The sequence below is a fragment of the Antennarius striatus genome, chromosome 24 (genome assembly GCF_040054535.1).
Source record: "Antennarius striatus isolate MH-2024 chromosome 24, ASM4005453v1, whole genome shotgun sequence".
Lineage (NCBI taxonomy): Eukaryota > Metazoa > Chordata > Actinopteri > Lophiiformes > Antennariidae > Antennarius > Antennarius striatus.
The window spans coordinates 742,637-758,961 of record NC_090799.1 but is presented as its reverse complement, the minus strand read 5'-3'; the positions used below and the strand labels follow the sequence as shown (position 1 = coordinate 758,961).

Here is a 16,325-nt window from a genome sequence, read left to right as displayed (position 1 = left end):
GCCTGGAGACTGCGGCCCGGAGCTGCGTCTGATCCATCATATCAGCGCTCAGAATAGCGGCTCTCAGGCCCCCCCGCCAGCCGCGCGTAATGGAGCCATTACCGTCACTGGAGCCTGATCGGTGGATTCACGGCGGGTGTATCGGTTTATCAACAGATCTAATATTAGCAGCCCATCCCGGGGACGCGCCTCCCCAGCAGGGGAAGAGAAAAGAGACGTTAGATTTCAATTTTCTGGATTCATCCTGTTATATTTTGAAGTTTTTCTGGTGTTTTTTTTTTCTGCTTTGGCGTTTTTATTTCACATTTTTATTTATAACTTGAGAAAAAAAAAAGCCACACAAAGTTTTCTTTATGAAGTTGTGTCAGAGTTTCTCCACATCTTTTTCCATTTTTAGTGCGTCCATTTGTGTTGCTCAAAAAAAAATCTCTGACCCAAATCTGCCATGAAAGCGCGCAGTAACCCACTAAACCCATTTCGGTTCATCAGACCGAGGCTGCAGGGGTGGGGGAAAAAAAAAAAGTCTGTTGGTCACGTGATCACCTCACACTGGAGGTCAAAGTTGAGTCACCTGGCTAGTTTGCAGCTACATCATCGTCTCACAAACGCGGAAACGCGGTGTCGGGTTTTTACGCATGGCGTCCGCCGCAGGCTGCCACCTCCCGGCATCCCACTATTTAGAGGTGGGAATGCTGGGACACCCAGCACCGCCGCTCACACCTGCTCCCCTCCGTCTGCCCCTGTTTGACAGACCGGTCAGTGCTCCACCTCCTCATCCTCCGTCCTTCATCCTCCACCGGAGCGCGTTGGTCCGCAGTGAGCGCAAGATCTGGGATTATAATTTGGGTGTCTTCACTTCCTCCTGGTGGATTTAATCTTATGTTTAGGGGACCCCCCCCTCCACAACACACAGACTCAACCTTCTACACCCCGTTCATCCATGGCGGAGGGTGTGCGCCCCGAGGACTACTGCGACGAGCCGGTGGAGGACGAGTTTGGGGAGATCATCAAGTGTCGATCCGGTAGGAGATGGAAGCACCAGTGTGTGTTCGTGTTGCTGCGCTTATAGAGAGATCAAAATGTTGTGTGTGTTTCATTAAATGTCCCTCTATCGGTCGAGGATGCTCAATGACAGCTGCTCCAAAAAAAAAAAAAAAAAAAAAAAGCGCAAACTTTTCCATAGAGATGCGTCAAATCCGCAAATATCAACAGAAAAAGCTGCTAAGTTAACAAAATGACCTGAATCACGCTTTTCATGACATTTTAAAGCTCATTTAGTTTAGATTTGATGGAGGAACTGTTTCAAAGTGAGAGCGGTGAACAGATTTAACTGTTAGAATCTGAACTTCATTTCCCATGAGCACACGCGTCTGTCCGTTGACACCGCGGGGCTTCAGCGGGTCTAAAAACAGGTGATGACTCCCAAAGAGTCCGGAACAGTTTTTCTAGACTTGTTGCTTGTCGGAGAGACGCAGTGACGCATGCGCACCTTTGTGGGCGCAACATGTGTTAATTACGGGGGAAAAAGTTATTATTTGTACAAAAGAGTTAATAAATAAAATTAACTTTAAATTTATTTTAAAAAATGTTTAATAGCAACAGAATATATTTCACTTCCTTAAAATTGGTGATTTTATGAAAAATAAAAAAATAAACAAACAAATAAATGAAGCCTGAGTTTTCAACACAGGATCCTACATTTCCCATGATGCAGTTCAACCTTTCTCAAGCTCCTCCTCCTATGACCTCCTGTCTGAAGAAACTGCTTCAGCTCTGGTGACACATTTTATCCTGACGCTCCTGCTGACTGAGTCAAAGTCGTGGTGCGTTTGAGGTCCTGTGGGACGAATGAACTCCAGATCTTTCTTTCTCTTACTGAAACGACTTCTCCGAGTCATTCGTCTCCTTTTGTTTGTGTTTTACTTCCTCTGTGACGATTGGTTAGACGTATGCAATGACATCATCCAGAGGTCGTACCGGTCCATCAGGAGGAGGATTCTACTCCGGGTGTGTCCTTTAATTCTGACATTCACCAAACGCCTCTGAGGCGCCCCTCCCTGCGCTGATGATCTATTTATATCTCCACATCACATCAGGTACATTAAACCCCCCCCCCCTCTGACCTCTGAACTCCTTGGACCGGCGCTCTGAACCGACTCCGGTTCTCGTCTAGCTGTGTTTAAAACAAACAACAATTTGTGGAGCTAAATTGGGATCAAAATGTTCCTCGGTTGGCCTCCCCCCTCACCAAACCCCTGGTCTAAAAATGTCCGGGGGGGTGTTGTTCGTGTGATGTGTGGCCGTGACACCGGAGCCCTCGCTGATCGCTGGGATGAGTCGGAGGCCCCAGAGATTTTATTTCCTGTTATAGTGACTATAAATACTATACCGTCCAGAGGGGGGGGGGGGGGGGGGGGGGGGGTTAGAGTCACCTGACCCACTCACCTGGATGGAAGGAGGGACAGCTTCGGATCGAACCCTTTTTCTCGACTTCCATCTCCTCAAATAAACCTCAGTAAACCAATAAAGCCCCCCCCCCCACTTCAGCTGGTGGTGGGGGGGCTCAGGCTGGAAATAGCAGTCAGCTGGCCTGATGGAGGGCTGGTATGAGGTGTCAGATGGCCCCCGCTTGGGAGCTTTCCACCCCCCGCCCCACTCGTTCAACCTCTCCTCTACTTTATTTTTCCAGCTTCTCTCGTCCCCCCCCCCCCCGTTACTTTATTCCCACATCTTCCTTTACTACCTAAAATATGAATTCTTCCATTTTTCTTGGGAAAAACTTTCATTTCCTGTTCTTCCCTTCCTGTGACGTCTTTCACCCCCCAAGGAGAAGCCTGTCAGTCAACACCGAGGGTTAAGTCGTCCCTCAGTGCTGATCTGGGATCAGCTTCAGCGACCTTTAACCTCATCTGTCAGCAGATCCGGAGTGCCAGCGGTTCAGGTCAGACGTTGTGCTCTCAGCTGATGGTTCACAAGCAGGAGGAAACCAAACGTTTCACCGTTTGTTTGTTCGGCTGCGACGGCCGAAGAAAAGATTAAAGAATGAAAAGACGACGCAAAACCGTCTGTGGACAGGAGGTGGCAGCAGAGGGGCTGCGAGGCCATGAAGACGAAGGTGTGGGAGCCCATCCTCTTCCTCTTCTTAGGAAGAGATGATGGGGAGAAGGGGCGGGGCCTTCAGGTGATGGACGTGAAGACTCCGCCCCTCAGAGTCAGAAGGGAGAAGGAGGTTCGGCCTCTGATGTGACCCATTTGAAGTTTCTGGGTCACCCCAGACCAGAGGAGGAGGAAGAGGAGGAGGAAGAGGAGGAGGAGGATGTTGTAATGAATGTGGCAGTCCAGGATCCCAGAGGAAACGCACACACACACACACACACACACACACACACACCCTTTCTGGGTTAGTAAATTTTCAGAAATGGCCTCTTCTGGTGGAAGTGGGCCAACAGCCGATCGATCAATCAGGTTGCGAGAAATTCTGATTCTGGACCCGTTAAAGATCGGATCAATAGTTTCCGTCCGTCTTTGAGCTCCAGAGCGTGGAAAGAGAATTTCGGTGATCCTCACTGTGGGACAAACCATCAAAGGTCCGTTTGAGGGGGGGGGGGGGCGATGTTCTGGTTCCCTATCCGGAGCTGCACCTTCCAGGGGTCACGACCTTTCATTTCACGCTGGACTTTCCCTTCTATCCACACATGAGATAAAAGAAGGCATGAAATGCCCCCAAAAAGCTGCTAAAATAGGGGGATTTGGGGGTTTGGAGTTTCTTCTTGAAGTCCTTCAATCGCTGATCAATCAACAGATTGTGGGTCAGACTTCCTGATCGGTTACAGTCCACTTCTGAAATACAGGAAGTGATGCTTATCTATTAAATTAGCATTGGGGAGAAAGAGAAAGCGAAATAAAAATAAATTGGGTGCAGAATAATTTAGCTTTGGTGAAATATATGTCTGCTAATACATTAGGGGCAGATCGAGAGGCTGCAGCGAAGGGGGGGTGGGGGGGCACGTTTAAATTAAGAGTAATATCTCCCTCCATCTGCAATCCTGCTGTGTCTTCCTTTTCCAAGTGCATCCTTCAACGCCCGCCATAAAACCCGCAGTGATTTCTCTCCAAGAATTTAAAGCGCCTGGGGGAATATTTTAGGTGTGTGTGTGTGAGACAGAGTGTGTGTGTGTCTTGAGTGAAGCCTCCTCCTCCTTCGTAATCAATCCCGCTGTGGGGAGGGGGAGTGTTTATGCATACATTCATGCAGGAAGGTGTGAATGTCTGGTGTCTCATTTGTCAGTTGAATGAAAAAGTTGTCAACAAAAGCTTTAAAATGTAAGAAAGCTCATCAGGAACTCTGGGAATCCTTGTAGATGAGCAAATCGTGTGGATAAATATTCATTAATTTACATATTTTAAGGATTTAAGTGGATTTTTGGTGAATTCCTTCTAACTCCATGTCGCCCCCTGTGGATGGATCTGGAACTACAATAAAAATAGATTCATTTGAAAGGAATGAATCTGACAGTTTGAGCTCATCTTCAGGCAAAAATCTCTGGTTTATTGGAATAATTGCCATAAATTAAAAAAAAAATGCATCTAATCTTTTATCTTTGGACAATAATGTGACATTAGAACGCAGGGTTTCCAATAACTCTCATAGATCCTCAGTCACCCTGATTCACTTCTTTTACATGTGGTGTTTCCTCTCCTCTCTGTTTGCTCTCTCATCTCCCTTTCATTTTCTGCCCCCCCCCCCCTCCCCAGGAGGCTGCCTGTCTCTGAATTGCTCTTGATTCTCATTCCCTTTTTTGTTGTTTCATCTTTCGCCTGTGCCGTCGTCTCCGGGAACAAAAACACACTCGGATTAAACCCCCCCCCCAAACGCCACGCCTCGTTTTCTTTTTTTAAATAGTCAGCATTTTTCTGTCCCCATTTTTTTTATTTTTTTTATCCAATCTGAAAATGTCACACAGCTGTGGAAACGGGAAACTGGAACGGGGTTAGGGATGACTTGGGGAAATAGAAATGAAGAGGGGGGGGAAAGAGAATAAAAATAGAGGGATGGGGGGGATGGAGGGATGGGGGGGTTCAGAAGGGGAGATACTTTGAGGAAGGTGGCACCAGGTGCAGGAATAAAGAATGAAAAGATAAGAAATAAGAAGAGATCCTGACGCCTGTGACGGTCTGGAGGATGGAGCTGACAGGAAGTTCCTCTCCTGCTGCTCCTGTGATGGAAGTGATGCTGATGATGATGTCATAGAGGAAGAAAACGTGCATCTGATCGACGCTCAGGACGACAGTTTCTCTCTTTCCTCTCTGGATTCTGCTTTTCCTGACAATTTTCAATTTTGGGAGGCGAGGGAGGGGTTCTGATTGCAGTTAATTACTCTTCACATGCTGTGGGTAGAGCCCTCAGCTTCAGCCTCGGTTTATTATGAGTGGGATTATATTCCAGAAATGCTGGAATTAACCCTTAATTCCCCTCTAAATAAATCCATCTTTAACGTTTGTTTCATCACAACGCTTTTTTTAATGGACCTTGAAGGCATCACTAATCCATAAACTAACCTTGTGAAAGGGAAGTGCCGCAGGAAAGACGTTTACTGTAGGCGTGTGAAGGCCTTCGGTGCCTTCGGATCCCGACGTACGGCGAAGGAATCGCTGCGTGATCGGAATTTACGGCTTAGCGGCGCCTCCCTCGGTGGGAAACGGTCGCCATCTGTTGTCTGATGTCAGCAGATTTAAATAACGCTCACCGGGCGCCCGGACCCGAGCAGACGATCCAAATTGAAGCCTGATCGTTTTTGCGTAGCGCCGACATCAATCATCAATCAGTGGAAACGTTTTTCCAAACCCGGTTCAGGATCGCTCGATGTGAGTCAGGTGGTCGTCTCGTCTGGTTTACCCCATCAGGTGTGAACCGACCCCGGCAGGAGGGCAGATCGATCAGAGTTTGGTCTAAATGAGCCGCTCGCCTGGCGGGTCAGCGTTTAGCTGTTAGCCTGTCAGTGGGCGCGTTCACAGGCTTTAAACTGGGAATCAATCCGTTAAAGGTGAGCGGGATTCCCACAATGCAACACGACTTCCATTTTAACCCGATGGATTCAGGTTTTTAATTGTTTTTTAATAGGAAGTACCGCCTTCAGCTGCAGCGACACCAGATCAGGAGATAACCTGTCAGACCGGACTGAGGGATTAACTCCGGGGAACAAATCAGTGTCAGATTAGATTGATTTTTCCAGGATAGTAATCAATAAAAGGATATCTTCTCAGGTTAACTGATGTTCAGGTTAAACATCTGAGCTCCGTTCTCGCTGCTTTTGTTCGGACGTGATTCACAAAAACGAAAAAGAATGAAAACAAGCAGCTTTTCCCCAAATGTCACTAAATTCTGTTAATTAGTCCGAAACCTTCAGTTGTTATTAATCATTCTCATGTTTTCTGTCTTCTCTGATCCTAATCTCCCCCATGACAAGAAAAAAAACATCAAAAACACGTGTAATGATGTATTATTTTGTTAATCCTGCTATGAAGCGATAAATTAGGACGTGTTCAAACCTCCAAATCACCGCCGTTGTGATATTTTACGCCACTTTACGCCGTTTTGATTGGATTTTCTCAGCTAAACGCAACTGTTGAAGCTTCCAGGAGACAAATATCAGTTTGTTTGACTCACTCGGCAGCATTTCTGGATTTATCCGCCGTTTCCAGATTGATGGCAAAGAAATCCGCCCCGCTGATGAGGCTCGGGGCCAATTTGTGCAAAATGTTAGACGTCTTAAACCCCAAGTTTTGGCTATTAACGGAATCCCCAAAAAAATAAAAGAAACAAATTGCAAGCCTCCAAAAGTGAAGGAACATTTGAAAGCAGCTTTTATAATTGGTACCCAAGAGTTTGTGAGTTTAAAACGAGCGCTGGAATACGATTTAGAGCCGCGAGACGCAGACGTTTGTCACCCAAACGCGTCTGTCAGGACGTTTTCAAACTCGTCTCGGTGCGCCGGCTCTTCCGCGTCCGCGCCGGCGCAGATTAAAGGAATTAAATGACGTGTGATCGCTGCTGCTGTGCTTCTTCCAATAATCACTACGCCGTATTGATTTGGAGGACAAGCCTCCAAACGATGCCGAGCGAATTATGACTGCGCCGGTTTGCTCCGATTTGAGGCGGGTCGGCAGTTTTTTGGGAGCAAAATGCTCTTAATAAATGAACAAAAGACAGAATGGAATTAGGATTATTCTACCCAGGGCGGGGTTATAATAGTCTGGTTTCCACTTGGGAATCGTTCGAAAGCTGGCGGTTATCCGGACTCCCCAGGCTTGTTAGTTTAATCAAACGCCGTTGGGGTGGATTAGCGAGGCCTGACGCCCTTTGACCCTCCGGCGTGTGCGTGCAGCACTGCACGCGTGCAAACGTGTGCGAAAAGGCCGCTGATCGGCCCCGCCTCCGTTGAAAAAGGTGGTAATTATGACACACCAGCGTGCAAACGGCTTTCAGATGTGTGTATCTGCAGCATCTTGTGTGTGTGTGTGTGTGTGTGTGTGTGTGTGTGTGTGTGTGCTCGTGCTCTTTAGGCTAATGACTCCACCCTCTATGGGATCTCTCTCCACATGAAACACACATACACTCACTGGCAGGGCAACAATAAAGACGCCATAGCAACTGTAGCCGGGATACAATACAGGAGGCGGTGAGGTCCTTGACAACTTGGGCGCTCCCCCAAAAAAACTCCCAGGGAGCCTGAAGGCAGCTGGAGCTGTGTGTGTGTGTGTGTGTGTGTGTGTGTGTGTGTGTGTGTGTGTGCATCAGATTCCTGCTCCTGGTATCTGCCCCCGCTGCTGAAGCTGGTGTATCAAACCCCTGTTCGGGGGCCTTGATGATGGAAATTGCAGCCGAGCGTTCGCCGGCGGCGTCTTTTTGTTCGCTTCAGCTTCTGTTTATTCAGAGTTTAGAGACGAGGAGCTTCGACGCGTCGGAGCAATAACGCTGATGGAAAGTCGAGAGAATTAATTAAAGGTCTGACTTAATAAATCTTTCTTTTTTCGGGAATCCTCTCGTAATGTGATTTCTTAAAAAAAGATTTCTTTAAATTAACATTTTTAGTCGCTTTCCTTCCCTCTGTTGTTTGTTTTCTCTTTTTAAGCACATCTTGGGAAAGTTTTCAACTTGTTCACATGCGCTAATTAGCGCTAGCTGCAAGCTAATTTTTGTTTAATTTAAAAAAAAAAAATTAATTAGCACTAGCTGCAAGCTAATTTGCACCCTCTTGTGGTGAAATATTTGTGAAATTCAATGTATAATATTGTCAAATATAACTTTTAGACTACCAGGAGAGAAATCTTGACTCATAGAAAAATCAATTCTGCGTACGATAAACCTGAGATCGTATAAATACGTAAACGTTTTAGCGCGATTAGCCGCGATCCGGGTTCTGGAGGGTGGTTCTTAAAGAGTTAAACATCCACTGAGAACCGTAGTAAATTATTTTAACGACCTGCGGGAGCTTTTCTTCTGCTGTGGAGAGAGGGAGACACACCAAGGACACACACCGGTGGTTTTACCTGGGGGGTTGTGGTGGTGGGGGGGTGTCGCTGCTGTCACAGTCAAATTATGCAAATGTCTTTTTTATGCAATCTCCGTATCAATGTTATTTAAATGTTATTGATTACTCCTCTTCTGCACGGATTTAAATGTTGTTTCCCGTCTTTGCGCGTAAATTTGTGCTGAGTCATCCCATGTGCTTCGGTCGTTGGCTAAAGCGCGTCACGCGTGTGTTTTCTTGCGTCGGTGCGTCGGAGCCAAGCTCGACTCGGAAGCAGATTGCCACGATTTTCCCGCCAGCTGGTCCGGCTGTGTTCCGATCAGTCACCTCTGCCAACACACACACACACACACACACACACACACACACACACACACACACACACACACACGCAGCTGTCATGCACGCTGGGAGGTCACCGCCTCGACCAATGAGCGAGCAGGATTCCCCGCCACTTCCGGCGCCTATTGACGTCGGTGATGGTTGTAAATAATGACATATGTTTGTTGGCGGAGGCTCAGGAGTGTGTGTGTGTGTGTGTGTGTGTGTGTGTGTTTGTGTGTGTCTTGTCGGCAGATTGCTCAGCTGCTGGGGACGACCACGCGCCCCCGTTGTAGGCTTTTGTTTTGCCCTCACCGCTTTGGCAAGCGTGGAGTTGGCAAAAGTGTCCGGTAATAGAATTGTAATATTCCCAGGTCTGCTGGGGGGGGGGGGGGGGTTGTGTGTATGTGTGTGTGTGGGGGGGGGGGGGTAATTACTGGAGAATCAGAGGAACACGTCAGGCCAGCGACGGCGACGCAAAAGGATGCATCCGATTGGACGCTTGGGAGTCGGAACTCTAAGCATCCTCCAGGAGATGTGGTCCCGTTTCCCTTCACGTCCTGTTTCTGCAGGACGGAGCCCATGAACGGGAGTGCCACATGCACGGTTTGCTTCAAATCTGTGAACAGGAATCCGTCGTCAGTCGTTCGGAATGAAACCAACATTTCAAATTCATAAAAACGATATAAAAGACAGAAATTTCAAACAGAGAGATTGATTTGAGTCAGAAAGAAGCTCCAGAGACTCCAACGCTGGTCCAGTGTTTGACGGTTAAATAAATGTTTCTATGCCGGTGATGGAATGACAAAAACCTGAAGCTCAGCCGTAATCCTGTCAAAATTTCATCCTTTTTTCCTCCTCTAAACAAATTCTAAGGATTTCAGGTGAATGAAAAAATAAATGTTTTACCTTGAAATGAAGCTAATGTTCCCCCGAGCGGGAGGCAAACGGAGGAACCGACCAGACAAAATGTCCTTCTGCGTTTTCCCCAGACGACCTCGACCCAATCCGACCCGGTGGTTTTGTAGAAACCATCAGAACCAACCTGTGGATGAACCGGGACATCTCCCAGGTGTGTGTGTGTGTGTGTGTGTGTGTGTGTGAACGTAACCTTCCTTCTCCTTGTGGCGGCTGTGAACATCAGATTCCTATCTGAGGCGTGGAGTCTCATCCACTCGTGACGACTTCTGACTCATGGGGGACGTTTGCTGCCAGACGGCGAGCGCCGCGGTCCGACCGGTCGGCGCGTCCTCCTGTCAGGAGAGTTTAACGTAGAACCGATAAGAGAACCAAGACAGAACTCGTTTCACATGACGGATCGCTTCACTTCCCGTCGCCGACCAAAAGGCCTCGGCCTCTTGGTCTTCATCTGGGCCTTGAATTATGGGCTGTTGTCGCTTTAATATGCAAAATGCAAATGTTTTCATTCAATATTCATTCTTAGTGTTTGGATGCTGGGTGTTTATCTGCCAGGCGGGGGTAAGAAATGCTTCTCATAAGGCTGGAAACCGTTTGGAGTGAGGAACACAGATTAGATAATCCCTCACTAAGGGTTCCGTTCGCGGCTGTTTGCCAGCATTATTTCCATTTTTGCTATTGATTTATCACGAGAGTGACTCATCAGCTGTCAGCGCACCATCAGTTCACTACAGCGGCGGCCTCGATGCACCGCTAATGTAAACGCATTAGCGCTAAAAGCTAGCTGCTTGTTTGGCGGGGACCTTTCTTTTGCGCGACGCATCAGCGGATTGCATTTGAATTGAATGAATATTGATGTTAACGTATTCATTAAGTCACTGTTGTTCCTCTAAAACCACGAAAGTCTGAAAATACATTTTCTACTTAAATGAATTAATGTAGAATAATAAAAACCTCTGCAAATGCAGGAAAACCCCTTCTGTGAACCTGCAACAAGTAATTGTGGCCACTAGGGGGCAACATCACAAGCTGTAGACACATGAAACATCTGTTTATTTATAAACCAAGCAAAGCCAACATTTAAATGCTATTGCTAATGACTTTAATATGTCATGTGCTCCATATTCTCTCCTTTTTAGCTCGGGTTCAGATGCTAAATGCTACGCTAGTCGATCCTGAAGTCTAATTGATTGTTGCTGAACCAAAACAATGAGCTGAAAAGCCCTAAAACCTGAAACGATGGGCTGTTTTTCCCGCTTCGGCTGTGATCAGAGGGAACACGAAGGGAGTTTTCATCCAGTTTAATCTTCATAAAGTTGAAACGTAATCCTGCTGCCGTTCCATTCATCTTTATATTATTGTATTATTATATAATCGTGGTGTCTAGGATCGGACACAATAATACTATTTCCTTTCTGTCGGCTGCTTCCCACAACAAAGTGATAAAAAGAGCCGGGAATTATTACCGTGACAAACAGGAACGCCTCATAACCCGCTTGTTACCTGAGATGGAAATGTTGTTTGGGTTTTTTTTTAAAGGCAAATAAATGTAATTGTGACGTGTGCGACAACAATCCCTCCACATTCCACTGTAATAGAATTTTAAATTAGAAACAAATGGAGGAGATAAGTAATAAAGAAACATAATGTTTTCTTTTCTTTTTTTGCTTTTAATGTATCCCTAATGGCCTCCTTTTTATTTCTTTTTCTTAATGCCGCCAGATGAAAAAAGTAAATGAGACTTCCTGGTTGTTTTAATTATAAAGAGTCTTGCAGTGCAATTTAAACAATGATTAACTGCACACGTGGCAACACGAGCCTCAGAATGTGGATCTTAACCCGAAAAGCACAATAACTGCTAATGAGGAGTTCAATAAGAAATAATGGCTTTGTCTTTGATTTAGTTCGGCGCCTGGGCGCCGCGTGGAGTCGCTTTGAGGCGTCAGATTGGACTCGGATCCGTCAGAATCATCACAAAAATGTTCCAGTTTGGAAAAATTAATCTGAGGCGGCTGTCAGAATAAATAAATCTGCAGTATGAAGACACTTCCTGTTGATGTTCTTCTACTTTGAATTAGCTGCTAACTGCTAACAGTCACAGAATCCAGATTTCTGCAGGATTATAACATGTAGACGGAGGCTTTTCTTCTGGATTATAAATCCGTGGTTGGATTATTCCCTCTGCTAACACATCAGTAAAGTTTGGATGGGTTCTCATTCTTTTACCCAATTACCCCGGCTGCAGATGACCCAGGAAATGAGCTGATATTCTATTCATGAGAGCCCCCCCCCCCCCCCCCCCCGCCCCGCCTCGTGCTCATCCTCACTCTTGATAATTGTCCCTCATTTAAGTTTTATCTCATCTGGATCTCTTGAAATCAAACTCAAGCTCTGTAGAATCTTCCTGTTGGGTTTGATGAATGTTTCATGGACTGAAGGCTAGGGGGGGGCGACGTGCATAAAAGTCAATAGATGTAACTAGAAATCAGAAATACAGGCAGGGGGGCTCGGCCCGTCGAGAGTCAGGATTTATTCTCCTCCAAACAGAAGAAAAAGGCCTGATTCTAAAGTCGAACAGATCGCTGGACGATCTGGGGCGAGATGCTGGAGTGAAATACGGTGGATTATTGGAGCCGGCCGCCGCCAGAGGATTATTATGTAGTCAGCAGGGCTTCAGATGATGCAGACTATGTTTTGGAAATGCAAACAAATGAATGTCATCCATCATGACAACCAAACCGCCCAACAACCGGCCCAACACGCCGTAATCCAGGGTGGGCGGAAGGAAAGTGGGAATAATTTCAGTTCTCATTCCAGATAATGTTTCATCAGTCAGGCTGAAGCTGGAATGTCTTCATTCCGGAATGATTCCGATAACAAATCCTGTCCGAACGAAGCTGAGTGAGGATGCAGGAGTCCAACCTCTGGGAGAAACATCTCCTTGTTGCTCCAGAAGCTGGAATGTTGAAGGAAGACATCCTGGTCTGCTCCTGTTCCCTGTCCGTTGAACGTCACGCCAAACTTTCCCCCCACCAGTTGCCCCCAGTTTAAACTCTTAGAGGGGGATTCCACCCATTCCACGTCCATCTGGGGATTCTGTGTCTTCTGGATGAAAAAGAACCGGTGTGATGTCATAGTGATGTCATCAGTAAGACAAGGCTGGTTTGAAAGATGACGAGACGGAACTCAAGGATTCCTCTGGGTGCATGTGTACAGCACAGTACACACACCTCCTCCTCCTCCTCCTCCTCCAGGAGAGAGAGACTTTGCCTCTCAGACTCCGGGCCGTCAGACGGTGAGAGCGCCACCGCCGGAGGAGGAGGAGGAGGAGGAGGAGGAGGAGTCTCGGCCGCGGTGGAAGCGGCACCGGGAGGCTCTCACACACCGGGACCGTTCCCGGGGTGACGGCGGAGGAGCGGTCGGACTTACCTGACGCGCACGTTGCGCCCCGTTGCGCGCGCACCGACAGTCGCACCTCCATCAACGCGCGTTTCCCTTTGGAGCAGCGGGGGCTCCGTTACGCACCGCTTTGGAGGGAATTTTTTGGAGAGCACCTCCGGGATTCACCTGTTCATCCCGGCCGCGCTCGGCTCGGCTCGGCTCGGCTCGGAGGGATTAAACGCGTCTGAGATTAAGATCGGCTGGAATGGAACGATTACCGGTAAGACCCCTGGAAGCGGTGCCGGGACACTTTTAGATCATGACATCCGGTGACGCTCCCCTGCGGGTTGGGGGGTGATGTATGGGGGGGGTGATGTCTTAGTGAAACTAGTCCACTTGGCGTGCCTGTCACGTGGCCATCCGCACGTGGAGGTTCGGTCCTGCGTGGAGTTGGTGTGGATGTGTTGCTTCGGATTAAACTCTGTGACAACAGGCGTTATGCAAGACACGCAGGAGATACGAAATTCCTCAGCATTAAGCGCGTCCATCCGTGCGCGTGCACGAGGCTTTTTTCTTTTAAGGGGTGTGTGTGTGTGTGTGTGTGTGTGTGTGTGTGTGTGTGTGTGTGTGTGTGTGTGTGTGAATTGCTGCAAATCACCTGATAATCATGAAATGGATCACAGATTGATTGTGGATGCGCTCCTTTGCTTCAGGAGAGAGGATGTTGGGCAGCCTTAGCAACTGAGACTGTGTGTGTGTGTGTGTGTGTGTGTGTGTGTGTGTGTGTGTGTGTGCTGTCTCGCCCACCTTATCAGCATCTACCCCCCCCCTTTAATCTCTTGTTTTATTTACCCTTTACACCAAGTAATGCCAGCCCCCCCCCCCCCTGAACCCGTGTCCCTCTGGGTTTAATGAACTCTTCAAGAGAAGAGCAGATTTTCCGTCTATGGACTGAAATCAATATTAGAAACCTGCTTTTTTTTTTTTTTTTTTGCACATTCAGCCTGGCAACCAATTAAATTAAGATATTGTAGAAGCTTGTGGTAAATAAATATATAAATATATTAAGGAATGTGTTTAAAATGCAACCCCCCCAGCGGGAATAGAAGGGTGATCCCTCAGGAGAGCCAGCGCATGACGCCTGTGAGGATCCGCGCAGGGTTTAGTGCGACTCCCACAGGGATAATAGGCCCATAAATCAAAAAAACAGATAAAAATACATGAAGGCACCACAGAGGCTGGCCTGACCCCACCCCCCCACCCCCACCGGGGAGCAGAAGACCTGCTGCATGTCCCGTAAGGGATATCGATGTGAGATGGAGGTAATATAAGGATCAGTGAGAAGACTTTCAATCAATGGGAAAACTGAGGCCACATGAAATCATCTGATAAATCAATTAAATGATCAATCTTAACCCTAGGATCGTCATGGGAGCAGGAAAGTATATATTTTAATAGTGAGAATAAAAATATACGACTTAGGAATGACGTGTAAAATCCAGATTATATACCTTGTCCTTACGGCTGCGGCTGAGAGATTATGTCGATTTTAAATTAAAGAGGCAGAAATAATTATAACATAAAAAAGTAATGAGTGTTTTAAAGTAACCAGATGTGTTTGAAAGGCCTGCGGTCAGGCTTAAAGGCTGTTAGAATTAGTCGGAGCACGCTCAGAATAATTATTTGTGTCTGGATTGGACTCGGAAAAAAAGTTCAATTACTTTAAAAAAAATTCTTGAAGCTAAATCTCCTCCAGAGTTCATGCATAAGCAAATATTCATTTAAGCGCCGTGCAGGAAGACGTGTGTCTGTCGGAAGTGATGTCATAAATCTGAGCAAATAAAAACAGGTGGGGGGGGGGGAATTCTTACCTGGAGGGGGCTCTAAAATAAAAGTTGTAAAAGTTCTTGGACGTTGTAGTTTTTAAAAACATTTAAAAAAAAAATGGAACAAATCATGTTTAAAATGAAAATCTGAAGGAGTTGGGGGGGGGGGGGTGTCAAAGTTCAGGTCATGTGACTGATGATAACATCCTGTCATAATGATGGTTTATAAGCCAGATAGAAGTACCTCTGTGCTGCTCTCTCTACTGGGCTGTCATTGAACGCATCACACAGGTGGAGGGGCTGGTGCCCCCCCCATCCCCTTCCACCCCCCACCCCCCCAGCAGCGCCAGCTGAGCCCGGTCACTCGAGGTGAGGCAGCAAGGAGGAACAACAGAATGAGAGGATTAAAGTAATATTAAATTTGCTGTGAGTCTCTGGAGAGCCTCTATCTGGTGGGGGGGGTGGTCAGGGGGGTGGGGGGGGAATTCAGCTGGTGGTGGATCCTCTCGTCCTGAAATGACAGCAGAGAGAGGCGACGTGTTTAAAGTCTGACAGCTCGCAAATGATTGGTTAACAGGAGGTGGTGACAGGTTGTGTGTGTGTGTGTGTGTGTGTGTGTGTGTGTGTGTGTGTGTGTGTGTGTGTGTGCGTGTTTCATGCATACTCGTTAATGAGGACTTTGACGAGAACTGAAAATGAAAATGTAGTCGCTTCCATTCTGTCTCTGCAGCAGCAGCCACATAGGTGGTGTTGCATCATGGGAGTCGTAGTCTTTACCGTCCTGCTCTTTAAATCACTTCTGATTCTGGGTGTGAGGTCACCGGTGTGGCAGACTGACCTCATTCCAACACCGGTTGATTAATTTCCCAGCAAATGGCGGTCAGAGTGAATCTGAGCCGGTGTTTCCTGCAGCTACAACATATTTAAATCAATTATTAATCAAATTAATTTTTGATCAAGCAACTGGTCATTTATTCTGAAAAAGACCCGTTTAAACCTCCACAACCTTCAAATCCTTTTTACAGACAAGACAATAAGGTTTAAAGTTTGTGTGTCCTTGAATGAACTGTTGACCCCCCCCCCGCTGAAGGTTGTCCCCCATCTGCCCCCGTATCCTCCTCCTCGTGGCCCTATTGGACGATATTTCCCCCCAAACTGAAGCCTTTCTGTCACATGTGTGTTTTTTTGCCCCACTCTGCGCCTCCCAGGCGCCAGGTGCATGCTGGGATTTGCCACACTTGGTCGGCTCAGCTGTGCTCACCTCATTATCCTCTTTGGACAAGGACGGGCGTAATCCCCCCCCTCAGTTTCTACCCCCACCCCCCCTTCTGTCTCACTCTTGCGTCCT

The 16,325-nt window shown here is 47.2% G+C and overlaps 1 protein-coding gene across 3 annotated transcripts in view; it reads left to right on the top strand.

The window, feature by feature from the left end:
- The first annotated feature begins 605 nt into the window (after positions 1–605).
- dmd (dystrophin) overlaps positions 606–16,325 on the top strand; it is a 129,386-nt gene continuing 113,666 nt past the window's right edge. Inside the window, exon 1 of one of the 3 annotated variants that reach the window (XM_068308880.1) lies at positions 606–1,022. In XM_068308880.1, the coding sequence (XP_068164981.1) occupies positions 941–1,022 (82 nt within the window). In that variant the 5' untranslated portion in view covers positions 606–940. Of the gene's footprint in view, positions 1,023–13,195; positions 13,432–16,325 lie in introns of those variants that run through there. The other 2 variants (XM_068308881.1, XM_068308882.1) reach the window with 2 other exon arrangements.